This window comes from Octodon degus, unplaced genomic scaffold, assembly GCF_000260255.1.
Source record: "Octodon degus isolate 3935 unplaced genomic scaffold, OctDeg1.0 scaffold00008, whole genome shotgun sequence".
NCBI classification, from domain to species: Eukaryota; Metazoa; Chordata; class Mammalia; order Rodentia; family Octodontidae; genus Octodon; species Octodon degus.
The window spans coordinates 13,869,061-13,893,818 of NW_004524584.1; the positions used below are offsets into that span (position 1 = coordinate 13,869,061).

A 24,758-nucleotide genomic window follows, 5' to 3' on the forward strand; every position below is an offset into this window, starting at 1 on the left:
AGGGAAGCTCAGCTATGACACAGGTCTGTGTGCAGCCAGGCATGATTACGGACACCTGGAACTCATGCTGGAGCACAGAGGTGGAGCTCAGATGGGAACTGCCACGTCTGCTCCCAGAGAGCTTAGATGTGACCGCGCATGTTTTTAGACAAATAGAAGTAGGAGCCAGGAAAATTAAAAACACGTGACCAAGAAGAGACCTGGAAGAGCAGATAGGAACATACAAGTGTGGGCTCAGATGCAGGAAGATAGACATACAGAAACCATGCTGGGATCCCAGGCTCTCGGAGTGCTAAAGTCAAGAGAGTGACCCCCCCAAGTGGTTCAAAGTGCCCAGAGAATGAGCTCTACCTCCAAGGCCACCTTCCTCAAGCCAAGCATGGACCCAGCCAGACCCCAGACTCACGTCTTCCCCAGGGTCTCCAGGCTCTCCTGCACGGCCAGCTTCACCCTGCATGGAAAGGATGAGGAGCTCTGGCCTTTCCTTTCTCCGCCCAACAGTCAGGCCAAGGGACCAGGCCCACTCACCTTTTCGCCCCGTGGCCCCGGCAATCCTCGGTCACCTTTAGGCCCCTGTAGCCACAACAGACAGGAGGCAACAGTCATCACGTAGAAAGATGAGACTTGGGAGGGTGGCATGAGACCAGGGGTCAAATGTGGGACATATTAAGAGTGCTAAGGGTCATGAGAGTTCATAAACCATGGGCCAAAGGTCCTCTGCTATTGGCAATGTCACACTCACCGGCTCACGCACCAGGTCTCCAGCAAGGTCTCCTGGGGCTCCCTGACGAGGCAAAGGGGATCTCAGGATTCTCCACCCCACTCTCAGCACACCCCCTAGGCTCCCACTTGCCTACCTTCTCTCCCTTTGCTCCAGGAGGCCCGACCATCACCTATGGGGAATGTCTAGTGAAGGCCTGGCCATTTTCCCCACTCCCAAGTGGCCACCCCAGGGGAGATTTGGAAACTGAGGCTTGGGAGTGAAGCAGAGGAGCTAGTGGAGCAAGTAAAGGTCAGCATCAAAGTCACCTGTCCAGGGGGTCCCATGGGTCCAGCCTCTCCTTTAGGTCCGACAGGGCCGGGAAGACCTGGTGTCCCCTGCAGCAGAGCAGTGTAAGGAAGTCAGAGCCTCCACCCCACCCTGTCCCTGGTACCCCCTCCTCACATCTAATTATACACCTGGTCCCTAGACTCCACAACAAGCCCTCCTAGGCTCCTCCCACAACACATACTGGCACACCGGGTCCTCCTCTGTCTCCATCCTTCCCATTGGTACCATCACGACCTGGGGCTCCTGGCTTCCCAGTTTCCCCCTGAAAGGGAAGAGCTCAGTCAGGACTTGCTAGCTGACCCATGACCCCTGGAGCCCAGCCCCTGACCTCCAGGACTCACCACTTGTCCAGGCAAACCTGGTGCCCCCTGTGGACCCTGAGGGGGAATGGATATGAATGACACAGAGAAAAAAGCACAGGACACAAGAGAACATGAAGTGCTGGGGTAGATTTATAGTGCCTCTGCGGTAGCCACCATGACTCACCACAAGGCCTGAAGCGCCAGGGGGGCCAGGAAGTCCCACGGGTCCCACAGGTCCAGGCAGGCCCTGGAGAAAGAACACATTCAGGACAGTGTCTACCCCATTGTCTCCCTATGACCTTCCACCATAAACTGGGCCACTCACCCGTCCTGGGGGTCCTGTCTCTCCAGGTTCCCCCTGCAAAGGACCCAGAAGCATCAGCAGCTGAACCCACATAGAGGAGCTCTTGGTGCTTAGCCCGATTGCAGGCAGTAACCTCCCAGGAGGTTGGCAGACATTGCTCTGGGTGCGAACAGGGCTCACCACCTCCCCATCCACAGAGCCCACAGGCCTAACTCACCTTCAGGCCAGAAGATCCCTGAGGCCCCACAGGGCCAGTGAGACCCTAGAGAAGAGTGTCAAGACAGGGACAGGGGTCAGCATAGTCTGTGTGGGCTCAGGATTCACAGAAACAAGGCCTTGGCTCATCAGCATTGAGCAATGCCTGTCCTGTCCCCCCACACTATATACTCCCCAGGTAGTGTTCCCCAACACTTACTGGGGCACCAGGTGGTCCAGGGTCTCCGCGGCCACCCTGTTAGGGAAAGTCTGATGAAGGAAGCCAGCCACACCCTACTGGGAAGTAAGGCAGTCCTGCTCAGAGGGGCTGGGCCCAAGGTAACAGCTAAAGGGAGGGTTCCCAGGTACTCACCACTGGGCCTGGGGTTCCCCTAGGACCTTGCAAACCCTGCATTGGAAAGAAGCTGATGAATCTGGGCCTCATCCAGGCTATTCCCTCCTTCTGGAGTCCACATCTGCACCACCCCCAAGTCTCCATCACCATGTACCATGGGCTGCCCCTCCAGACCAACACACATGGGCCCATGTGTACACACATGGATGGAGACAGGGATGCAGACACCACAGACAGCGAGCCTCTCGCAGGTACCATGAACCTGTGCCCACCTCCCCCCAAACTAGGAACGCACATGTGCACATGTGGATACAAACAAACACAGCAGGGGCCCCAGAACTGGGCTGGCCCCTCCTGCTACCACTCACCGGCTTCCCTTCAGGTCCAGCCACACCACGCTCTCCCAGCAGACCCTGGAAAGAACAAGTCTAAGACTACACTGCCCTTGTGCCCCAACACTAGCTTCTCCCTGACACACCAACACCCTAGGCAGCTGGCCACAGACAGGCCAGGGTAATGCCGACTCCAGCCCCACACATAGAACAAACATGAGAGCCACATCTCTGCACACATGAGGCCCGTGGGACAAGGACTCACCGGGCTGCCATCAAGACCCCTCTGTCCAGGTTCTCCCCTGTCTCCCTTGATGCCAGGCGCACCCTGCAAGCAGTCATTCTGAGTTTCCCATCCCTGCCTTATGCCCACAGACATGCATACACCACCCGTGGCATGCTCCACGCAGGAGGGCTGTCATGGTGGGGTAGGAGGCCTCACCCTGTCTCCTTTCAGGCCTTGGTCACCATCTCTGCCTGGCTCACCCTGTAGGGCCAAGAAGTCCAGTCAGGCCTGGGTGTCCTGGCAGGGGAGCCCCTAGGCTGATCTACACTGACCTTAGTGCCCTTGAGTCCAGGAGGTCCTTGTTCTCTAGCAAGTCCAGGACCTGGCTCATCGATGGCCACCTACAAGCACAATGCCACATGGAAGAGTGAGTCTGTGGCAGAGACCCAAAAGAGTCATTCTAGCTCACAGGACCACAGAAGGCTGTGGGGTCAGAGACAACATAGCCTTGGGGTCAGCAATCACAATAGTCAGCAGTTACAAGCCTTGGGGAGGGCTGGAGTGATCACCTTGGGACCAGGAGGGCCAGGGGGCCCAGGGGGGCCAGGAAAGCCATCTCTGCCCTGCAGAGAAAAAGAAAAGGGTGTGGCTATAGCAGCACAGCCTCCACGCAGTCCTACCTTGCACAGTCCACTCATCTCACCTGCTCTCCACGTTCTCCTTTCTCACCCCGCTCTCCCTAAAATGCAAACAACAGAAGATCTTTGTTCACAGGGGAGTCCAAGCTCCTCCAATCCCACTTCGCTGGCCCAGCCGGCTAGCCCCAGGCTCACCCTCTCTCCTGGCCTCCCTGCCTCTCCTACAGCCCCAGCCTGGCCTGGGAGTCCAGGAATGCCAGGCTTTCCAGGCTCCCCAGCAAGGCCAGGAGGTCCAGAAGGGCCTCTCTCGGTGAGGACCAAGCCGGGCGGCCCCTGGGGTCCAGGGTCTCCACGATCTCCCTTCAGCCCACGTTCTCCAGGAAAGCCAATGGGACCCTGGAGGAGCAGAAGAGTGAATTCTGGTAGCTGTATGCCTGAGCCCTCCACAGGCCACATCCACTTCGCAGCCACCTCTTACCTCTTTTCCTGGGGGACCCTGCTCGCCTGGGTCACCCTTGGAGCCTCGACGCCGGTCTGGCACAGGCAGCAGGCTGCCGGAGCTCTCATCCCAGGTCTCCACGATGTCCCGCAGGACAGATGTCTGAGAGAGGGCAGGGACCACAACTGCTGCACCCACCCCCTGAGCCCATGGGCACTATTTGCCCCCATGGCTCCCCTACCTGCTCGCACCCCAGCCCTAAATGACCTACTTTGATGCCAGCAGTTTCCAGCACTTGAACCACATTCTGAGGACAAAAAAACTAGTTAGGGGGATAGTCACAGAAATAAAGCCCATCTCCTGGCCCATCTAACCCCAGAAAGAGTCCTCTATGCCCTCTTGCCCATGCCTCTTTGGCCCTCTGTTGAGGCCTGGTTGGAGGCCATCAAGATTCCCCCCCTGGCATGTCCCATTGTCCCAATTTCCACAAGTGTAGCCTACAGGAACCCCAGTATGGCAGGAGACTCAGCAAAGCAGTCCTGAGGAGCCTTGTGGGAAGGAGAAGGTGTACAGAGGGGATCCCCATGGGCATGCAAGTGAATACAAGGGCCAGGTCCTAAGGTCAGCTCACCGCCACACTCCCGGGTTCTCCTCTGGGACCACGCTCTCCAGGGAGGCCCTGGGGAGATCAAGAGACAAGCTGCCAGGACCCAGCTTGGTATATGTATATGCATATATGTATGCTATGGCTACCTGGTAGGTAAAGAGGGAGGGGCCCTTACCTGCTGTCCTTTAAATCCAGTCTCCCCACGGTCACCCTGAGAACAAAGAATGATTAGGTAGAGAAAAGGTTTCCCAACCCTGGCCACCCCCATGCTATATCCCCTACCCAGCACACACACTAACCTTGGGGCCCATGCTTCCTGGGACACCAGGAAAACCCTGAGATATGACAGAACACAAAGGTGTCACATAGGACTGTGGAATTCCAGGAGGGGGACGCAGGAAACATCACAACAAAGCCCCAGAACTGCCCTAGACACTCACCTGGCCAGGAGGGCCAACCTGTCCTGGAAGACCTGGAGGGCCCTGGAGTCCAGGGCTCCCAGGAGCTCCACGCTCCCCCTTGGGGCCATCATGACCCTGTGGAGGGTGCAGCCAGTATCAGGACTCTGACACCCCAGAAAAGAGTGACACTATATCTCACAAGGCCGGAATCAGGGCTCAGAGGATAAGGAAGATTCAGTACTCACTTCTCTCCCAGGGGCACCTGACTCTCCCTTCTCCCCCTAAGGAAAAGAAAAGTTTTTCAGCCATGGCACAAACCAAGGGTAGAGCAGGCCCAGGGGAGGGGCTTTACCTTTCTCCCAGCTTCTCCAGGGTCGCCAGGTTGTCCCTGGGGGCAGAAGCTCATATTAGCCCACATAGTCACCAGTGCCTGACTTTAATAAACTGTCTCAGCAAATTTCAGATGACCATGAACAAATGTCTGTGCCTGACTCCACGGCTCTGCATGTCTCAGGGGTGGTGTGTGCCAACTGACTGAGCTGTGGCCTGTCAAGGGGCATGTCTGGAGGAGCCTGCTCACCTCTGCATGCCCTGCACAAGTCCTCCCATCTCTGGGTTCTAGATATAACTCCACACCCATGCATCTTGGGGCTGGTGAGGGCCCATGTGTCTTATCTGTGTGCCCTTGGGTCAGTGTGATGTGGAAGGTGACTGTGCATGTCCTGACCCATGACTGCCCATGTGCAGCCACGTCTCTGGTGCCTTGAGAAGTGTCTGCCTTGGCGTCTGTCTGCACATCTTGCATGCCTCAGTGTCTACGGGGATGTGCCTGTGAGTGACTCCTGATAAAAAGTGGATGTGTCAGCATGTCCCTAAGTATGTGACACGGCACCAGTCTCAACAGGTCCCAACACAGCACCACATGCAGTTCTGGGCCCATGTCTTAGCACATATCTGAGGGAAGTGTTATATGTCGACATATGTTCACATGTCACTGAATGTGACCACAAGCCGGCGTGTCTGTACTTCCCTGTAGGTCTGTGCCTGTGCTCATGGTTGTGGGTTATCTTAGCCTGGGTCAGCCCATCCAGTCACAAGGTCACATCCGGTGTGTGTCTGCAAGGCTGCCTGCGTGTACATTGGGGATGTATTTGCATGTGTGGCTGGTTTGCAGGGTTAGTGCTCGTGCTTCATGTGTTGTCTGTGCCTGGGCTGTGTGGGCGGTAGTATTTTTCACCAGGTCTTGCTATGACTGCCCTGGATTACTCACATTCTTCCCATTCAGGCCAGGTTTGCCGTCCTCGCCTGGCTTTCCCTATGGAAGCAGGTCATTAGTCAGCTGTCACCATTCAGCGGAGAGTAGGAAGGGGACAGAAGGCAGCATGAAAGCCTAGACTCACCAGTGCTCCAGGGGATCCTGGAGGGCCCGGGGGGCCATGCTCTCCTCGGAGGCCTGGAAGCCCCTGGAAAAAGTCTTTGCTAGAATTGAGAGGGCTCCAGAGACATCTCTTGGGAACACCCTGTGGGCTGGGAGGAGCCCCCACAAGGATTCTCTTCTCTTGTAGAGACCCCAGGATTGAGAGATCCCACTGGGATCCCCTGAGGCACAGATTCATGGGTTAAAGGGATCCCTGCTGAGATGCAGGTGAAAAAACCTCCAGAACTTGGGGGCCTCTTAGGACCCCTAAGGCAAAGAACTTTAGAAAGAACTGGTTTACTAAAACCAGCCAGCCAGGGGCCGAAGCCCCTTCCAAAGTCAGAGCCCTATAAACTGCCCAACTCTCATGGATACTGTGACCATGATGATCCAGCTGGGGTTTACAGGACCCCTCAGCCATCTCCACCCAGCGCTCCCCCTCACTTACGTCTCGCCCTGGTTCTCCAGCTTTGCCAGCAGTACCCTGAGGAAAGACTCAAAGTCAGGCTCACAGGGCCAAGGGCTCCACCGCTGAGAAGGCACTAGTGCCTGGTACCCAAGACCAACAGTGGCAGCAGCGTGTCCTGCTCAGGCTGGGTTCCAGGAGCAGACAGGCTGCACACCTGGCCTGGCACTCAGGACTGAGATGAGACTGGGATCTCAAGCCCGCCTCCAAGGGCCTTAGGGAGGGAGTGACAAGCAGGTAACCACAACTCACAGGCTCCCCAGGGGGGCCAGGAGCTCCAGGTTTGCCATCCAGCCCACTCCTGCCATCCAGTCCAGTGGGGCCCCGGTCACCCTGAGGAAAATACAGCAGTGAGAGGCTTTAAACACTGAGCTGGGTTTGAGAACCAAGCCCATCTCCTGAAATTATACTTCTTACCTTTTCTCCTGTTGGGCCTCGGACACCTGGGTCCCCCTGGAGGGAAGAAGGTCAGGCAAGAGGTGAAGGCAAGACGGGGCGTTAGGCTGAGGGGGCACAGGGCTGCACTCACCTGTAGGCCGGGGGGTCCTCGAAGCCCACCAATGCCCTGAGGAAGAGGGAGGCAGGGTCAGAGCAGGTTTTCCCAGGCCTGCTTCCCCCACAAGGCCAACCAACTCACCCTCTCCCCAGAGGCTCCAGGGGGGCCAGGGTCACCCTTGGGTCCTCGTGGACCCTCCTGTCCACGCTCACCAGGCTCTCCCTATGGCAGAATCAGGCTTGCTAAGGAAACAACCCTCAAGCCATGAGTTTGCTTGAGGCAGGACCTACTGTGAAGGGCTCTGGGTCCTTCCTAGCCTGGAACTCATTCCACCCAAGGTCCTAGTACCTTCTCTCTGATTGCGAGTCCTGCATCCACCTGTAGGGGAATGACCAGGAGAAGAATGCTTCAATGATGGGGATGGGTTGTTGAGGGGAGATGGGATCAGTAAGGGGCTATAAAGATCACGGGAGTGAGGGGACACCAGAGTGAAAAGGGTGAGGGGACATAGTGTGGTATCAACAGAGGCAGGTGAAGGAGATAACAGGACCAGACCCAGATCAACAGTTACCAGTTGTCCAGGGAGTCCTGGGGGACCCTAGAAAAGGAAATGATCTCAGTCAACAGCAGCTGTGAGGTCCCAAGGCATGGTCAGATTTGCCTCAGGCTCAACTCTGTCCCTCGGTTCCATGCAGCACCCCAATGCCACCTCTCAGAAGGTAGGCCAGGCCTGGGATGATCCATTGTGCAGATGCTGACCAGCACTGGCAGCAATTCCAGGGAACTCTCCTTCCTATCTGGGCCTAGGCCAGCCCCACTCACCGGCTCCCCACGGTCGCCCTTAGGTCCCGACAGTCCAGGGCTGCCCTGCAGAAAGACAGGGGTCAGGATCCCTCAAAGTGGGAGCAGGTTGGGGGATCTTTACAAGTGCATGGGGACTCATGGGGCCCAGGTGGCTTATGTGATGAAAGGATCACAGAAAGGGCAGGTTGTGAGGGCCACAGCTTCACGGTTGGGGTGGCAGGACCAGGGCTGGGAACTAGATGGCTGGGGAGTTGAGGTTGGTTGGGACTCACTTTTCGTCCATCCTCTCCAGGGTCTCCAGGGTCTCCCTTCTCACCCACAGGCCCTGGGGCTCCAGGTACCCCCTAAGAAGAACAGCTGGTCTGAGACAGATCCTCACAGCATTCTGCAGCTTTCTCATAAACACCAAGACTGCCCTATGTTTGCCCCAAAATCTATGCCAGAGTTTCCCACTGCCCCACTCCACCCTGCAGGGTCTGCCTGACCTTCATCACCTCCATGCCATTTTCCCATCACCTCCCTTCTTCCTCCCATACTCACCCGAAGGCCACGCTCTCCTGCTTTCCCAGGCAAGCCTGGGTCACCCTGGTGATAGACATAACAGTATATAGGTGAGTTAGGGTCTAACTCACATTGTATGGGTGAGTTAGTGTCTAACACACTCAAGGAATGAGGGCAGAGGGCCTGGGCACCAGCTGGGCAGGAGGCACAGGATGAACTGTATGAGGTGGCGGGATTCCAGACCATAGGAATCACAGATTAAATTATCAGAAACCACGTGGGGAGAAGTCTTACCGGGAGACCCTCGTCACCTTTCTCTCCAACTTCACCCTGTGAGACATGAGACTCAGGCCTAGTTCCAAGACACCCCAATGATGCTGGCAACACCCCTTACTCCCTTAGCTCCCATGACTCCCCAGACTCTTACATTTCGTCCTCTGGGGCCAACAGGCCCTGAAGGGCCAGGCCGCCCTGGGTCTCCTTTTTCTCCAGGAGGCCCTGAGTCACCCTATGGAGGAGATAAGAATGAGGTGACACATAATACATGCAGCCTTTGAAAGGCGGTGACCTCTGAAACCTTGAGGTCACCCAAGGTCACAGATACTCACTGGGGGTCCTGCTCTGCCAGTAAGACCAGTGGGACCCTAAAGGGGTAAGAAGGGGAACTGGACTTAGTCACAGCTCCCAGATCATCCTTTATGTCACAACACCCACTGTAACATTTACTCACTCGGTCTCCAGGGTCTCCCTTGGGACCAGGATCTCCTGGAATAGGCAACCCAGGAGGGCCCTGTGGGTAGAAGGACCAGAAGTCAGAGGGGCAAAGTCTTCACAGGCCCAACCCCCTAACACCTGCCCTTCCCTCACCGGTCCTCCTTTGACTCCAGTGGCTCCTCTGGGCCCAGGAGGTCCCACATCTCCCTGGAGATGACAAAAACCCTATGTTGATACCCAGCTCCAAGTACAATCACAAGCCAGAAATCATGCCATAATCCCCATGACACCCAGGCAAGCCCAGCAACAGCTCTATCACCCTGACCTCACCCTGTAACAACTTCCCAACACTCGTACCTTCTCTCCTTTGGCTCCAGCACCATCAGGTGTCTGAAAACAAATAGGACAGACTCAGTTTGGCCCCATCTGGGGACCAGAGAACCAAGGCTTGACTGGGATAGCACTTATATAGAGCTGGAAGTCACAGAGCTCTGTCTCCACTCAGCCACTGAGGGTCACCACTGAGGTGGGGTACAGAAGATGAGCTAACACAAAGCTTGAGACTAGCATGGGAGCCACAGGGTCAGAAGGTCACAGCCAGGACCATGGAACTCTGAGCCTGCCCAGAGTCCCAGGGCTGTGAGGTCACCACCTGAAGCAGTGGCTTACAGGATTTCCATCCTCCACTCACTCACCACCACAGCAGGAGCCCCAGGTTGACCAGGTTCTCCCTGCAGAAAAAATATAGGGGGAGGAACAGGTCAGAGACCCACCCAAGAACTCCAGGTCCCAGTGTCCCACCTGCCACATCCCTATAACCAAGTAGCATGCCCCCCACCCATAGCTCACCTTCTCTCCTTGGCGGCCAGCAGGTCCTTGTGGCCCCTGTAGGCAGATAAAGTGTGAGCTTAGGAAAAGCCGGGGGGAAGGAACACATACAAAAGCCCCGCTCCTGGCCCTGCCAATCACAGACTCACTTCAGGACCCCTGGCTCCAGGACGTCCAGCAATCCCAGGTGGCCCCTGAGGAAGAGAAACACAAGTGCCTCTCCAGGTCGGTGGGAGGCTATGGGCAAATGGGTTGGGGAAGAGACCGAAATGGGGGCAGCAGGATAGAGGAGGTGGCAGACTGGGATTTAGAGTGGCACCAGTCAGACAACAGGAGGGCAAAGACTGCATCAGTTCAGCAGGGGCAGATAGTGAAAGCTGGCAGCCTGGGGTGAAGCCTGATCAGCAGGGACTGAGTCATATGAGGATGGATGGAGGGGAAGGACCAGTGGGCAACAAGGGCAAAAGTCAGAGCCAGGAGAGGACACAGAGCCCACTGGCAGCTGGCACTGGCATGGAGGTCAGTGGACTTACCTGGGGTCCCACAGGGCCAGGGAGTCCCCGATCACCCTGAGAGGACAGAAGAGGTCAGAGCAGAGTATAGCCCCAGTTCCTCCAGGTCCCTGAGAGCCCCCTGACCCCACTTACTTTTGCTCCAGTCTCACCCGGGGCTCCTGTCAGGCCCCGGTCACCCTGAGGTGAAAGAAGATATGAGAGAGAGACCTTAACCAGTGAACCCCAAACAATGTGTCTCAAACTCCAGTTGCTTTCATCTGAAACTACAGCTGCTGGCCCAGGCAGAACCTTTATCTCCTGATCGTCCAGCCTTCCCTAACACCATGGGGGTCCCAGGACATCACCCTTCACATCTGGTCCCACAACTGGCACTCACTTTGGGGCCAATGATTCCAGGAAGTCCTTGAAGACCCTGCAAAGGATAAATTTGGGCATTCAGAGACAGGTTGGGGCATACAGATGGAGTAGGGGTTGATGGTTGAGGGTGAGAACTGGAACTATGCCCACCACATTCAGAACTCTGGCCTCCTACTTACCAGCTCCCCTGGGGGGCCAGGTTGTCCAGGGAGGCCTGGGGCTCCATCTTCACAGTCACCCTAAAGAAGAAAGTGGAAAACTGTAGGGCAATCCTTACCCCTAGCACCTGCTCTAGAGCAAGGACATCAAGAGGTGGATTTCCTACCTTTTCCCCTTTCTCTCCAGAGGGGCCAACTGGGCCTTGAAGTCCAGGGCTTCCAGGACGACCCTAGAAGAAAGCGAGGGAACATGACAGCTGTGAACTCCGAAGCCCAGCACCCAAAGGCAGCCCTAGTTGAGCCCCTAACCGTACACGCCCCTCTAAGAACTTTCTCTTAGTTCCTTACCGGCAGCCCTGGTTCCCCAGTGCCACCAATACCTGGTCCAGGAGGACCCTGGAAGAGAACAGCAGGTCAGGGAATGGCCAGGGGAATCTGACTCCAAGCCACCCCCTGTATTCCTTATCCACCACTTACTTGCTCCCCACGATCACCTTTCTCGCCCTGAAAGACAAATCACCATCCTGTGACCCTGGACATATCCCCTGCCCCGAGATACAAAATGGATGAGGTTCATGGGTCAAATTTAACTGTAAGGATCATGGGGCAACTCAGGAGACATGAAAGGGGGACAGGTCTAAAGATCAGAGCAGGGCAGTGTGGGGGTCCCAGTGGGATCATCGGATCTCTGAGTCATATAGAGGTTGAGACCTATATGGGGTCCTGCTGTTACCTTAATAGTTGTGCCAGGAATCCCTGGGGGGCCACGGGGTCCTGGCCCTCCCAAAGGGCCACGAGGTCCAGGGGGACCCTGATGGAGGAGACAAACTGTAAAGTGCAACCCCACAGACCTCGCTTTCACCCCTGCATTGGTCTCCCAGCATACATCACCTGTTCCTATATGCCCTGGGACTTACTGAAGGTCCAGGGTCCCCTTTTCTCCCAGGAAGTCCTGGTCCCCAGTCTCCAGTGACATGCGCAGGCTCACCCTGCAGGGGCAGAGAGCACCATTTCAGGATTCAGGTTGGAAGAACCCAGAGTGCCCCAGCATGCCTCACCACACCTCAGGTTCTGCCCAGCATCTACAACCCTGTCCCTACCAGGGACATCCTCATCCCCTAAACTTCACCTACCGGCTCCCCCTTCAGGCCTCGAGGCCCTTGCAATCCCTGAGGACAAAGCAGAACAGAAGAGGCACTCCGGCTCAGGTAAGTCTCAGAGTAGGCTTCTAGAGGCCAACACCCTCTTGCCCCAGCCTCCCCACATTGTAGAAAAACCCTGGGAAGATACTAGGAAAGTACCTACCGGTTCCCCACGAGGGCCAGGCAACCCCGGGGAGCCCTGTAAATGGAAGACAGAGTCAGAAGCATCCCACCCACTCAAGCAATCATCCCACCATGACACACAAAGTAAGGCTTTCTTACCTTCAAACCAGGGGTCCCAGGAGTCCCTGGGCGACCAGGGATACCTGGAGCCCCATCTACTCCAGGAAGGCCCTAAGGAAGCAAAGAAGTCAGAGTAGGAAGGGATCACTACCCCTGGTGATCTGGTTGTCTGGAAAAGCCTGCCCCATCCATAGGCAGCTCCCATCCCACAGGCCCAAGTGTTGTCAGGTAGAGAAGTGGCCCCTCCCAGGTGAACTGATCTCAACTCCAGGTATGTGACAGTGGTGAGACAAGGCCCCTGCTGCCTCTGGGACCTGGGGTGGCCACTCAGGCTCTCCAAGGGGTTTTGTTGCCCTGTGGCATCTCCATTTAAGAGCCTCCCCCAAATCTCTGGTATGGTTTATGGTCTCTGTCCAGGCTTCTCAGAGCCTCTATGGTTCTGGCTCTGCTTCCTCCATCTTCCTCCTAAATCCCGAGAACCCTGGATGGACAGCCTAGGCCAAGTATGATGGTCTTCTCACTTACCCTTTCGCCCTTTGCAACAGTACCTCCAGGGGGACCCTGGGGACCAGGAACACCAGTCCTGCCCTGAGAAAGCAGAACAGGTAAGAAAACAGAAAGCCAGTCAGAGCAGGGCTAGGCACAGGGAGGCACTCACCGGGGGGCCAGGGTCGCCAGGGCGCCCAGCTCTTCCTTCTAGGCCCTGGGAAGGAAAAACCCAAGAGTGTTATGCCTCCAGCTGTCCTGGCCCACTGACCCCAGCTCACTCTGCACTCCCCACAGAACGACTCACCATCTCTCCAGGCTCCCCCTTCTGGCCCTAAGAAAAGACACATCCAGTGAGGCTGGAGAGGCTGACCCAGGGTGCCTGTGCCCACACACCCTTTGCTCCAGACACTCACCTTCAGACAATGCACAGAGCAAGGTCCTGGCTGGGGCTGTAGACACAAGGTCTCTTTGAGCCAAGCTGTGCTATTAGGAACCCCCGGGTTCCCTCTTCTCCACACTTAGCCCCCCAGGGGCTGCTTCCAAACCTGAATGGCCATGGCTGCCTGACACAGGGCTACTGCCAGGTCACCAGCTGCCCGGTGCAAGCTTGGGCCATCATCCATGGCAAAGAAATTCTGGAGAGGTTCTGTGCCCAGCACCAAGCGACGCAGCTGCTCAGGGTCAGCTCCCGCCAAGCCCAACATCATCACCTTGAGCCCTAAGGAGGGGTCAGCAGTTTGCGTGACAACTCCACTGAGTTTGTCCCAACCCCCAACCCCCAGCCCCATCATCCAAATTCCTCACCAGCAGACTGGGCCTCACGGATAGGGCTGGATAGGTCACCTCTTGGTGGCTCATCTACCAGCAGAACCATCACCCCTGGCACTTGCTGACGGCGCCCAGGAGCAGAAGGTGCCAAGAGGTGTCTGTGAGCTACAGCCACAGCCGTGCCTGAGGAAGGGCATGTCAGAGCCCTGGCATACCAAGCTCCTCAAGAGGAAGCCCCAAGTCCATACCCACTGCAGTTCTCACCCAGATTGTTCCCACTTGGGTCTGTGTAGGAGATGCCACGGATCTTCTGTAAGATGATGCCAAGGTCATGGGAACTATTCAGTGGGAACAGTGGCGAGGACCGGTGACTATATGACAGCAGGCCAACCTGGGATGGGGAGACATAGAGCATTGGGGATATGACAGAACAGGGATAAAAGTGCATAGGGGCTGGGGAAAGACAGAAATGGGGCAGGTGAGACTAAACCACAACTGTTTATCAGGGGTCAGCTATAGCGGTAGGAAAGGCGAGACAATCTGCAGCTTGGAGGAGAGCTGAGAAAATGCCTGACTTATGGAGGGGTAGAGATGGGGGCTGGTGTATGGCCTGGGGTGGGAGCGGGGAGAAAGAGACAGGGTCTGGCTGCCTCAGAGCCAAACCTGGGCAGCCTGAGGCCCCAGAGGCCCAAGTGCAGAGACCAGGTGCTCCAGGACCCTCCTCACAGGCTCCGCACGGTGAGCATTGTCTTGTGTGGCATGCAGCAGGAAGACCACATCCAATAGGCCATGAGGACACTCTGCAGGAAGTAACTAAGTCACTGTTGGCCACCCCACCCACCTGCTGCGACACTTCTCCCAGTGTGCCCTCCATACCTGGGTTCTTTGTGACGGAGGCCTCAGGACCCCGTATACCCCCCTGGACAGGGGTCAGGGAGAAGACATAGGAGACCCCAGGCTGTAGCCCTGTCACCCTCTGGGAGCTCAAGATCCCTGGAAGTGTCTCTGAGATCCCCGGTACATCTGCGGAGAACAGGACTTGGTTAAACAAAAGAATCCCCTTCGAGCCCCAGCTGCCAGCCCATCCCCAAACTGGTTCCTCCTCACCCTGACTAGTGCCTGTGAGGGGCCGCCAAGACAGGATATAGTTGGATGCCCCAGACACCGGAGTCCAGGCCAGAGTTACTGAGTCAATGGAGGTGTCTACCACACGGAGTTCAGTGCTTGGGACGCGAGATGACTCTGAAAGAGGAATCAAAGATCAGTGATCAGAAGCTATGTCCTGAGAAGCCAGAAAAGGGAGAACTGAGATCCTAGGGAAGGTTCATCATGGGGGATCATACTGGGATCACCCCAGAGTCACAGGAATGGGGAAGCAGGAGTCACTTGAATCTGGGGTATGGGAAATCAGAACAGGTCATCAGTTGGGAAGGAGCACACCACGGCAGGTGGGCCCACTACACTCACCAGTGTATGCAGTCACCTCCCTAGCAGGCCCTTCCCCAGCCGGCCCCAGGACACTCAGCCACACATGGTACCGTGTGTCTGGCTCCAGCCCATCCAGGTGGTAGCTGCTGGACTCGGGCCCCAGGACTTGGGACTGCTCCTGACCACCTAGGGCAAGATGGGAATGAGGGCCAAAAGCAGGTAGGAGGACACTACTATGTCACTGGTGGACTGCCCATCTCACTGACCCTCACTGCCCTCACTGACTCTGCCATCTGGGTCCCTGTTCTGACTGATTGCCCTCATTCTAGATGACCAACCACTGCCCACTTCATTGACCCTACTCATTCATTCTCCGTGACCTTGGTGATCCCACCACCCAACTGATCTCACTATCTGAGTTTCCAGGGCAAGATTGGGCTGACCATGTCCACCTCCCACCCCCTCCTCACCAACCCAAGCCTCTCACTCAGACACCACTCACCCTCGGGTCGCCAGCGCAACCGGAAGCCATGTGCCCCAGACACTGGACCCCAGCGCAGCCTCAGTGAATGTTCCCCACGCTGCACCACACGGAGTGTCTCCAGGGTGCTGGGCACCTCAGGTGCTGCAGAGAACATGGGAATTTGGGTCCCACATAACTCCCCCCACACATCTCCCTAGCCAGACTTCCTCCTTTCTCTTCCCAGACCCTGCCCCACCTCGTCCCCCTAAATCCCTGGTCCCTTTTCCAAGTACACCCTTCTGCAATCCCTTCCTACCCATCCAAGCCCCCTTCACCTACGTGTAGTGATGACAATGGAGACAGGTGTGCCCTCGCGGTCCCCAACTAGAGCAGTCACTCCCACTGAGTAGCTGATTCCACCCTCCAGATCCCGTATCTCTGCAGAGTCAGTATTTCCTGGGAGAATCCGGTGTCTGGTAGGGCCACCTGGCCAGGCAAGCAAAGAGCCAGATGGCATGGGCATGGTGGCTCACAGAGGGGCAACCCCAACCAAGAAGGGCAAGTGTATAGTCAGGGAGCCAGACCTTCACTCCTGCCCCAAGTCAGTCTGTAGGATGTAGCTCCAGGGACCCCGACCCATGTCACCCGCAGAACATCACTGGAAGCATTGAGGATCTGTAGCTTTGACACACTGCCCACTGGCTCAGGGGCTAAGGACAGAGGGTAGATGAGGGAATGAGAGACAAGGGGTGACTGGGTATCTGGCAGAAAGAAGAGGGTGGCAGTGCAGGCATGGTAAAAGCAGGGGACATCTGAGGGTTAGGTGTGGTTTGGGTGGACAGCACAGAAAGAGGGGGCTCAGTGTTTCAGGCTGGGCAGTGTAGGGCGGCCATGAGGTCACTGTGGGTAGAAATTCAACCAATAGGGGTGGGTCAATAGGGCATGGCATTCACTGAACAGCAATGAACTGGGCAGGAGGAGCACTCAGAAATACACAGCAGGGCAGGCTTGCATCAGCCAGTGACGTGTGGCTAGCAGCTGGCCAGGGTCCACTCACCAGTTCTCACATCCACAGAAGCAGGGGCTCCTTCCACGCCAGATACATGGGCCCTTACATGTACCATATACTTAGTGTCTGGCTCCAGCCCGTCTATGTCAGCCACTGTGGCCTCCCCAGTAACCAACTGGGATTTCTCTGGAACTGGGAGCAGAGATGGATACAGAGATAGATACAGCCAGACTCTGCCCTGCAATGTCCTATGCAGACCCCCAAGATATGCCAGTTCCTGTTCCATCCAGACCTGCCTCCCATCACCTTCCCAGACCCCAGTCCTCACTATGTTCTGAGTGCCAGGAAACTCTATATCCTGTGGCACCAGGAACCCTGGTCCAAGCGATGGTGACAGATGAGCTCCCAGCCTGAGTCACATGGACTCTCCTCACAGGGCCCAGAGGATCTGAAGAGAGAAGCCATGAGGCCATTAGGAGTCTGACAAGGGATCAGGGCAGGGACTGAGGGGAAATATCAGGGTCATCTGACAGGGAAAAGTTATGGGAGTCCAACAGGTGGCAGGGACCTGAGAACAGACAAGAAGTGGGGGTCCTGAAAGAAAGGATAGTGGAAATCTGTGTAACTGGAATCTGATAGTGTTGGGTGGTCTGATGGAGGCATGAGGACAAATGGATGCAGTGAGGGGTCTGGCAAAGAGAAAGTGTAAGTCTAAGAGGAGAGCTGGGTCCAGAAAAAGCAGGGTATGAGCGATGAGTTGAGGGAGGCCAAAGACAGTGGGGGGGTCTTTTTTTTTTTTTTTTTTTTGTACTTTTTTAGGGAAGGATCTACAAGGTGTTCAGGGTCTCATTACTAGACTGGATTCATAGCGATCTGCCTGTTTACAGCCTCCCAAAAGCTGGGATTACAGGCATGCGCCACCATGCCCAGCCTCAATTGCACTCCAGGGGTGGGGTCAGCACAGCAAGCCTGGGGATTGAACCCCTAGGTCCCTGCATCTGCTTGCAGGCACTTTACTCCTGAGCTATTTGGTGGGTCCTGACAGTGGGGGTCTTAAAGGAAAGGCAAGGAAGGATGAAAAAGAGAAGGCTAAAGGGAAGCATGGGAGACTGAAGGAGGAAACAGGGCACCTGAGGGGAGGCAATGGGAATGTGAAGAGGAGACAAATTCTGGGGAGAAGGGCCTGCAGGAGGGGCATGGAGTCTGAAGAGGCACTAGAGGCAGAGAACCCAGGGACAGGATCAGACCCTGACCAGTTTCTGCCACGATGAGCCCAGGGGGGCCCTCTTCTCTCCCTCGAAGTGCTGACACAGCCACCTGGTAGGAGGTCCCAGGCTGCAGCCCCACAATGTCTGTGACAGTAGAGTCTTGAGGCAATATCTTGCTAGACTCAGGACCTAGGATCACAAGAAAACAGTGGCATGGCTCCTACATATCCCTACACTTTTTTTTTTTTTAGACAGGATCTCACTGTGTAGTTCAGGGTAGCCTCAAACTTATGGTGATCCTCCTGCCTCATCTTCCGAGTTCTGGGATTACAGGCCTATGTCACCACACTCAGCCACTCCCCCCACTTTGATTGCTCCCCTCAGCAATCCTCCCACACACCCCACACTGACCACTGCCTGTCCTCCAGCTAATCCGAAATCCACTGGCTCCAGGAACGGGGCTCCAGGTCACTCTCATTCTGGTTGCATCCGACAGCATGACCCGAAGTACTGGGACAGCAAGGGGAGCTTCTGATTCTAAGGGTTAAACATAGACAGGAGCCAACGATCAAGAACAGGGCAGGAATGGGCTGATCAACCACCCCTCTAAGCTCCCTGCAGTGCTCACCTCGGTGGATGGTGAGGATGCTGGCATCACCCTCCTGGCGGCCCATGCGAGCAGACACCCGCACAATATAGCTAAGCCCTGCCTGAACGTCATCCAAGTCAAAGGCAGTCTGGCTCCCAGGAAGCACCAGGGTCCGCTCAACCCCTAAGGCAGAAGGCAGGATTGGCAGAGAGGACAGGCTTACAACATGGTGGCAGTCAGTGGTGGACAGCGGTACAGGCTGAGAGGCTCTCAGGCTGGGGATGCTGGGTGTTCGAGGCCAGACAGATGAGATGCAGATGCAAAAGAGGACAAGAGATGAGGACCAGGGCAAGAGGAGCCCAGTGCTGAATGGGGACCCTGGATGACACAGGCAGTGAACGGGAGCAAGGCATGCAGGATGACAGGAGTGGTGGACAGCAATTCGAGTTGACAGGGCTTGGACAGACCGATATCAGAGAGGTCTGATAACAGACAGGTCAGTGTGGAATGACACAAGTGAAAAAGTGCCAACAGTGGTCACAGCTGGGTTTAACAGAAGGGCAGCTTGTGATTGTGGAGAAAGGAGGACAAGAAGGGAGGGACAGAACTGGTCGTGGTGGTGCAGGCTTATCATCCCAGAACTTGGGAGGCTGAGGCAGGAGGATCACAAATTCAAGTTCAGCTATATAATGAATTGAAGTCCACCTTGAACTACATATCAAAACTCTGTCTCAGAAACAAAAACAGGCTCGGGAGATGGCTCAGTGGAATAAGCGCCTCCCTGGCAAGTGCATGGGCCTGAATTCAATCCCCAGTTCAGCCAAAAAAAAAGCCATAGAAGAGACGTGGGGCAAAGAGTGGAGACAGAGGCGTGTAAAGCAACGCTGGGGCAAGGGAGGGGACAGGCCAAGCTGGAGGCTGTTCTGGGTTCATTGTCACCTTGGGAGGTGGATATGGACAAGGACACAGTGAGGAAGAGACTGTAGGGACCCACTGGAAGGAGATAGGGAGAGGGTGTACTCAGACCCCATGGGCTGGAACTTCAGTATTCAGAGAGTTCTCTGGCTGCCTCCTCTTACCCTGGGTGCTGCGCACAGTGATGCGGTACTCAGTGGCACTAGGGACTGGGCTCCAGGACACTCTCACCCGCTGCCCTGGCAGTTCAGTTGCTTTCAGGTCCCTCACAGGGCCCAGGAGCTGCTCTGGCCCTGCTGGATGACACAGCATAAGAGGCAGCCTGGAGCCATCCACCTTCCCCAAGGCTCAGCCCACCCCCAGAGCCCTCACCAGTGGGAACGACCATGGCAGGTGTGGCCACCTCATGGCCCTCCAGTAGAGTATAGAGTGTGAAGCGATACTTGGTGCCCGGCTGCAGCCCTGTCAGCTGGTAGTGGGTCACATCCGCGGGCAGCACCACCTTCTGTGGTGGCTCTAGGCCTAGACAGTGACAACATCAGGCCAGCTGAAGCCACACCTAGACCCCTGCCCCCCCCCCGGACCCTCTACTGACCACTTTCACGATGCCACTCCAGCCGATAGCCACGGGCCTCAGGCACCAGGTTCCAAGAAAGAAGGATGGCTGTGGGGCTCAGGATGACATGGCGCAAGGTCTGCTCAACAAAGGGGTCTGCCAGGGCACATGGACATAAGTGGACTCTCCCCTTCCCCTGCCAGCCCAGTCCAGCCCAAAGAAAAATGCAGGCTTCTCACCAGTGCGGGCAGTAAGAGGAGTGGCAGGCCCTACACTCTGGCCAAACACAGCGCTCACAGTCACCTCGTAGTCCATGCCAGGCTCCAGGTCACGCAGTAACACAGACCCCTGCCCCGGGCCCAGCTCCTGCTGCTGTATGGCACCCCCTGAGTGGAGGCACAGACAGTTCCAGGGGCCTTGCAGACTCATGGCCCCATGGCCTTTTCTGCAGTGTGGGGACGCCCATCATGCACACCTTCCACTTACCACTGAGGGCGCGCCATGTCACACGGTAGCCAGTGGCACCCAGCACACTCTGCCAGGTCACCAGGAGGCTGTGAGCTGTGGTGTTCTGGATGGTCAATTCTGGCCCAGCAAGAGCAGCTGGGGAAAAGATTAGCAGAGTGGAGAGTGGGCGAGGCAAGTGGGGCCAGGCAGTTAGGTGCAGGGGTCAGAGGTGGGGAGAGGTACTCACTGGTCCGAGCAGTCCCACTCACAGCCTCCCCGATGCTGTTGGCATAGAGAGCAACCACAGTCACCTGGTACTCAGTCAGAGGCCGGAGACCTTGCAGCCACACGTTGGTCTCACCAGCTGGGACATTCACCTGTCCAGGGTCACAGGCTACCTCATCTTGTCCAACACAGCACCAGCCACCCACCTATCTCCCCTGGCAGCTTTACCTCCTTCCGCTCGCTTGGTAGTGGCTGTCCCAGCCCTGTCAGAGGGGTGTAATGGACCCTGTAGCCAGTCACAGGGCCACTAGCTGCAGTCCACCGTACTCTCAAGGACTGACTGCCTGGCTCAGACAGCACCAGGTCCCGGGGTCCAGATGTCAAGTCATCAGCTGCAAATAGGGTCAGGTGATCAGGTAGGAGGGCAGGGCCTCAGAAGCACAAGAGAGGGACCCCAGCACACCCAGCCTGGGGCTGGCAGGCATATAGTATGGGCGGGAACTCACAAGGTAGGGTCACAGGAACACCCCCAGCAGTTGTGCACACTCTGCGAGAAATGAGGGGCAGTAGAGTTCTCAAGATGCGGAAGTCATTGACGAAGAACGAGAAATCACTGCTTGGCTGTGAAGCAACTCGATTCAGCTCCTCAAAGTCAGCATTCTTGATTCCTGAGGCCACAGCCAATTAGGACTTGGTTGCCCACGTATCCTCTGAATGGCCTTCCCCAGCTGACCCTCATGGTAGCTCAGGACTTACCCACAGCAAACAGCTTGACATCCTTCTCCTTTAACCTCTGGGCAGCTGTGTCTACCAGGTCCTGGGACTTCCCGTCAGTGATGAGGATGCAGACCTAAGGCAGAGGCAGAAGCCAAGTCAGGGCTTCCTCAGATATTTACTTTGGAGCCACCTCAGGAGCAGGGGAGGGATAGGGATCACCTTGGAGATGCCAGGTCGGGACAGCTGGGCCAGGAAAACATGGTCGGCCACGTGGAGGAGTGCAGCCCCTGTGCGAGTGTTGCCCCTCTTATAGGTGAGCTCACGGACGGCACGGATTACATCACCCCCAGAGCCAAGTGCATCCAGGCCAAATTCTGTCCTGATGGGGTGGAGCAGGCACCAGGAAAAGGATAAGGACTGTTTCCAATCTTGGTCCTAGAAGGCCTCTGGAAGAGGACTTGAAGCCCTCATGTTCACAGATTCCCAAGGACACCTTTATGTACCACTGTGGCTGGGCCCAGCCTATCAGGAGCCCTTGGGGTTCACAGCTCAGAGGGACAAAATGTCTAGTGAAATAATTGCTGGAGGAGGTTGTAGGAAGATGAACTTGGCTAGTCAGGGAGTGCTTCCGACGCACAGAGATGCAGAAAGGGTCAGAGAGCTAGAACAAGAGCACGCAACTGGCACTGGGCATCTGGGGGTCCCAGCCCTCCTCCTTCCTTAACCGTCCAGATCAAAACTAGAGCCTTCCCATGTTGGGCCATGTACTCTCCCAGCAACATGTGTGCCCTGTGGAGTGAAGCCCTCCCCATCTCCAGGGAAGGTCCCAGGTAGGGACTCTCTAGGCTCCTCTAATCCTGTCTCTGAACAACCTTGAGTCAAGAGTATCTAGACTCTCCACCCTGCTTGTTGAACTCTACAGGTCCCCACCTCACCCAGGCCACACTCACCGTGGATCATCACTGTACTGCACCATGGCAAAACGCACTCCCTGGGCACTAGCTGCCCCTGTGAAAGGCAGCACCAGTCCCTCCACGAATCCCTGTACTTCTCGAAAGTTGTTGCGGCCAATGGAGGAGGAGCCATCCAGTAGAAAAACGATGTCAGCGGCATAAAGGCGGGTGCAGGTCACTGGGGCCCAAGGAAAGATCATGACCTTTGCTGGGAGTCCACGTGCCCTCCCCCGGCCTTGTGGACTCTTGGGACTGAGTCTGGGGTGGAGAGCAACCCAGACAGAATAGCCTGAGCCTGGGAACATTTGGAGGGAACGTTGTGGGGCCCAGGATGACTCTCCTGCAAGGGTCAGGACATGCAGGGAGGGAGAGTTTGCTCTGGTGTGGATCTGGGACTCAAACCAGCCTCTGGGGACCAGCCGAAGGGAGTAGGGGAGCATAAGGCTGGGCTCAGCATGCAGATGGCCAGGAGGTAACATAGGGAACCCAGCTAGCCCCAGACTGCAGCGGATCTGGGAAATTTGAGAATTAGGTGGAGGAGGGGTCGTGGAGGTTGAGGTGTCAGAGATGAGGGCCACATGGAAGGATGGGTGACTGGACGCTGTGCCCACCTCTCTCCCCAGGTTGGGCCCGCAGTCGGGGCGCCCCCACCAGGATCCCAGCGCAGAGGGCTGCTACCAGGAGCCACGGCCTCATCCTGAGTGACAGAAACATTTAACCAGGTTCCCGGCCTCTGCCCCTTGCCCCCCAGGTTTTAGCAGGTTTGAGCCCAGCATTCTCCCACCCCAAGTCTTGGCCTTGCCTGCGGCGCCCCTCAGTCGGCTCCCGGCTCCCGCTGCCAGCGCCGCCTCGGTCGCAGTCCCGCCTTGCACTGCTCTAGAAAAGTCCCAGATCCCTGGGGAGGGAGCGAAGGGGAGGGGAGGGAAGGGGAGGGGCGGTGGGCGGGAACAAGAGCGCCAGCCTCACCCACCCACCGCCCCAGAGGTGGCTGCCCCTACTCCTTCCCAGAGAGAATCTGCCCACTTAAGTCAAAACCCTCTTGTGGATTCTGGGAAACCCCAGGCTCTCGACAGGGAAGGGGCTTCCCAACCAACTCACATTAGGTCACAGAATGACCAGTGAAGTGACTTGCAGGCTGAAGTGTGGACAGGTTCCTTCAGACCAGGGGGTAGCTATGCCAAGGTAGGGGGAAGCTGCAGCTGGAGATGAGTCACCCCCAACCTGGTGGGGGTGTCCAGACAAGCCTGTAGGCCATGAGTCCTGACTCACGCCACTCCTGTGAATCAGCCACCCCTCCATCTGGTGGGCCTCTCAGGAGAGCCCCACCCCAACTTCCTTGACAGACACAGCAGCCCCCAGCAAGTCTGGGGTTCTGAACCTATTTTAGGGACGTTAGGCTCTATTGGACTGGATCTAAGAAATGCAACCCCTTCATGGAGTGGGCAGGCAGGCAGAGAAAGGAATCTATGTCATGTATATATGTCCAACCCAATGCCCCCTCCCGCCCCAATGCCTTGATCTAGTCCCAGGCAAATGCCATCCAGCTGTGTTTACAGGAAGGGGGCCTGTCCAGATGTGGAGGTTAGGACCACCCACGGCGACAGCTCAGCTCTCAGGAATCCACCTCCTGCAGCTTATGCCCCAATGGGGAGCTTGTCCAAGTCTCAAGTCAGGGTCCCTACCTACATGCCTTGGACTCCCCTCCTTCAATCTATTCTTCTTGTAAGACCTGTTCCACTCAAACCCCAGGCCCTGTCTCCTTTTCTTACTGCCCTCAGGGGTACCTGTAGCTTCCCCTTTCATAATTGACCCACTTCTTTCCTCTGATCAGCTGGACTTCCCACCCCTCTTCTGACTGGATCCCATCCTAGTCCTCAAATCCAGAACCTCTTTGTGTGTGTGTGTGTGTGTGTGTGTGTGTGTGTGTGTGTGTGTGTGTTACCAGGGATTGAACTCAGAACCCTGAGCTTGCCAGGCAAATGCTTATTCTACTGAGCTATCTTCCCAGCCCCTGTCTTTTGTTTTTGAGGCAGGGTCTCACTATGTAGCTCAGGCTAGTCTTGAACTCATGCCTACCTTCCTGCCTCAACCTCCTGAGTGCTGGGCAGGACCACCATCTTGAGGGAGTTTTTGTACCTGCATAGCTCTTATGTGGGTGATGCTGTGGCATGGACAGAATCCTAGAAAACTAGACTCCCATCTTCTTACCCATCCTGAGTATTCTGGGCATGGAGGGAGCCACTCTATACTCACCACCACTATGAGCCCTTACCTGGTCCTGTCGCCTCCCTCCCCTGGGATCCAGGAACTAGGTTGGGACAGAACTTCAGATATTTGTCTCCCTAAACTCCTCCAGGCCTAAAGACTGTGGTGTGGCCAGACCTGGGGGCAGTGAAGACCACCCAATACTGCCAACTTTCCTACTGCCCAGAGCTGCAGCCACCCCTTATCTCTGACTTTCCCAACCCAGCTACTGTGCTGGGACAGTGATCCAAGGGTA

At 56.4% G+C, this 24,758-nt stretch overlaps 1 protein-coding gene across 3 annotated transcripts in view; it reads right to left on the minus strand.

The window, feature by feature from the left end:
- Positions 1-23,128, minus strand: part of Col7a1 (collagen type VII alpha 1 chain) — a 30,297-nt gene extending 7,169 nt beyond the window's left edge. The window contains exons 1-92 of one of the 3 annotated variants that reach the window (XR_002818966.1): positions 23,061-23,128; positions 22,870-22,955; positions 22,256-22,436; positions 21,525-21,684; positions 21,345-21,438; positions 21,095-21,256; positions 20,817-20,980; positions 20,611-20,740; positions 20,403-20,519; positions 20,156-20,302; positions 19,956-20,072; positions 19,733-19,882; positions 19,525-19,656; positions 18,485-18,628; positions 18,268-18,393; positions 17,902-18,045; positions 16,977-17,096; positions 16,697-16,840; positions 16,224-16,349; positions 15,979-16,125; positions 15,679-15,801; positions 15,216-15,362; positions 14,856-14,990; positions 14,625-14,771; positions 14,412-14,548; positions 14,013-14,139; positions 13,785-13,931; positions 13,526-13,698; positions 13,394-13,429; positions 13,285-13,311; positions 13,150-13,194; positions 13,017-13,079; positions 12,531-12,602; positions 12,412-12,447; positions 12,240-12,275; positions 12,024-12,095; positions 11,840-11,917; positions 11,584-11,610; positions 11,455-11,502; positions 11,274-11,336; positions 11,128-11,187; positions 10,968-11,003; positions 10,724-10,768; positions 10,610-10,645; positions 10,226-10,270; positions 10,098-10,133; positions 9,944-9,979; positions 9,606-9,638; positions 9,402-9,455; positions 9,265-9,324; positions 9,143-9,178; positions 8,962-9,042; positions 8,829-8,864; positions 8,574-8,618; positions 8,306-8,377; positions 8,052-8,096; positions 7,801-7,827; positions 7,578-7,607; positions 7,371-7,451; positions 7,263-7,298; positions 7,151-7,186; positions 6,986-7,066; positions 6,716-6,751; positions 6,251-6,313; positions 6,121-6,165; positions 5,203-5,238; positions 5,096-5,131; positions 4,890-4,985; positions 4,749-4,784; positions 4,625-4,660; positions 4,474-4,521; positions 4,114-4,149; positions 3,882-4,004; positions 3,599-3,799; positions 3,469-3,504; positions 3,335-3,388; positions 3,098-3,166; positions 2,982-3,026; positions 2,805-2,867; positions 2,576-2,620; positions 2,226-2,261; positions 2,073-2,108; positions 1,875-1,919; positions 1,679-1,711; positions 1,538-1,600; positions 1,393-1,428; positions 1,233-1,313; positions 1,030-1,098; positions 858-893; positions 743-784; positions 529-573; positions 396-451 (exon numbers count right to left, since the gene is read on the minus strand). Coding sequence is in view for 2 of the 3 variants with exons in the window: in XM_023705677.1 (XP_023561445.1) it covers positions 407-451; positions 529-573; positions 743-784; positions 858-893; positions 1,030-1,098; positions 1,233-1,313; positions 1,393-1,428; positions 1,538-1,600; positions 1,679-1,711; positions 1,875-1,919; positions 2,073-2,108; positions 2,226-2,261; positions 2,576-2,620; positions 2,805-2,867; positions 2,982-3,026; positions 3,098-3,166; positions 3,335-3,388; positions 3,469-3,504; positions 3,599-3,799; positions 3,882-4,004; positions 4,114-4,149; positions 4,474-4,521; positions 4,625-4,660; positions 4,749-4,784; positions 4,890-4,985; positions 5,096-5,131; positions 5,203-5,238; positions 6,121-6,165; positions 6,251-6,313; positions 6,716-6,751; positions 6,986-7,066; positions 7,151-7,186; positions 7,263-7,298; positions 7,371-7,451; positions 7,578-7,607; positions 7,801-7,827; positions 8,052-8,096; positions 8,306-8,377; positions 8,574-8,618; positions 8,829-8,864; positions 8,962-9,042; positions 9,143-9,178; positions 9,265-9,324; positions 9,402-9,455; positions 9,606-9,638; positions 9,944-9,979; positions 10,098-10,133; positions 10,226-10,270; positions 10,610-10,645; positions 10,724-10,768; positions 10,968-11,003; positions 11,128-11,187; positions 11,274-11,336; positions 11,455-11,502; positions 11,584-11,610; positions 11,840-11,917; positions 12,024-12,095; positions 12,240-12,275; positions 12,412-12,447; positions 12,531-12,602; positions 13,017-13,079; positions 13,150-13,194; positions 13,285-13,311; positions 13,394-13,429; positions 13,526-13,698; positions 13,785-13,931; positions 14,013-14,139; positions 14,412-14,548; positions 14,625-14,771; positions 14,856-14,990; positions 15,216-15,362; positions 15,679-15,801; positions 15,979-16,125; positions 16,224-16,349; positions 16,697-16,840; positions 16,977-17,096; positions 17,902-18,045; positions 18,268-18,393; positions 18,485-18,628; positions 19,525-19,656; positions 19,733-19,882; positions 19,956-20,072; positions 20,156-20,302; positions 20,403-20,519; positions 20,611-20,740; positions 20,817-20,980; positions 21,095-21,256; positions 21,345-21,438; positions 21,525-21,684; positions 22,256-22,436; positions 22,870-22,954 (7,047 nt within the window). In the remaining variant the exon portion in view is untranslated. The remainder of the gene's footprint in view (positions 1-395; positions 452-528; positions 574-742; positions 785-857; positions 894-1,029; positions 1,099-1,232; positions 1,314-1,392; positions 1,429-1,537; positions 1,601-1,678; positions 1,712-1,874; positions 1,920-2,072; positions 2,109-2,225; positions 2,262-2,575; positions 2,621-2,804; positions 2,868-2,981; positions 3,027-3,097; positions 3,167-3,334; positions 3,389-3,468; positions 3,505-3,598; positions 3,800-3,881; positions 4,005-4,113; positions 4,150-4,473; positions 4,522-4,624; positions 4,661-4,748; positions 4,785-4,889; positions 4,986-5,095; positions 5,132-5,202; positions 5,239-6,120; positions 6,166-6,250; positions 6,314-6,715; positions 6,752-6,985; positions 7,067-7,150; positions 7,187-7,262; positions 7,299-7,370; positions 7,452-7,577; positions 7,608-7,800; positions 7,828-8,051; positions 8,097-8,305; positions 8,378-8,573; positions 8,619-8,828; positions 8,865-8,961; positions 9,043-9,142; positions 9,179-9,264; positions 9,325-9,401; positions 9,456-9,605; positions 9,639-9,943; positions 9,980-10,097; positions 10,134-10,225; positions 10,271-10,609; positions 10,646-10,723; positions 10,769-10,967; positions 11,004-11,127; positions 11,188-11,273; positions 11,337-11,454; positions 11,503-11,583; positions 11,611-11,839; positions 11,918-12,023; positions 12,096-12,239; positions 12,276-12,411; positions 12,448-12,530; positions 12,603-13,016; positions 13,080-13,149; positions 13,195-13,284; positions 13,312-13,393; positions 13,430-13,525; positions 13,699-13,784; positions 13,932-14,012; positions 14,140-14,411; positions 14,549-14,624; positions 14,772-14,855; positions 14,991-15,215; positions 15,363-15,678; positions 15,802-15,978; positions 16,126-16,223; positions 16,350-16,696; positions 16,841-16,976; positions 17,097-17,901; positions 18,046-18,267; positions 18,394-18,484; positions 18,629-19,524; positions 19,657-19,732; positions 19,883-19,955; positions 20,073-20,155; positions 20,303-20,402; positions 20,520-20,610; positions 20,741-20,816; positions 20,981-21,094; positions 21,257-21,344; positions 21,439-21,524; positions 21,685-22,255; positions 22,437-22,869; positions 22,956-23,060) is intronic. The other 2 variants (XM_023705681.1, XM_023705677.1) reach the window with 2 other exon arrangements.
- Positions 23,129-24,758: the final 1,630 nt, after the last annotated feature.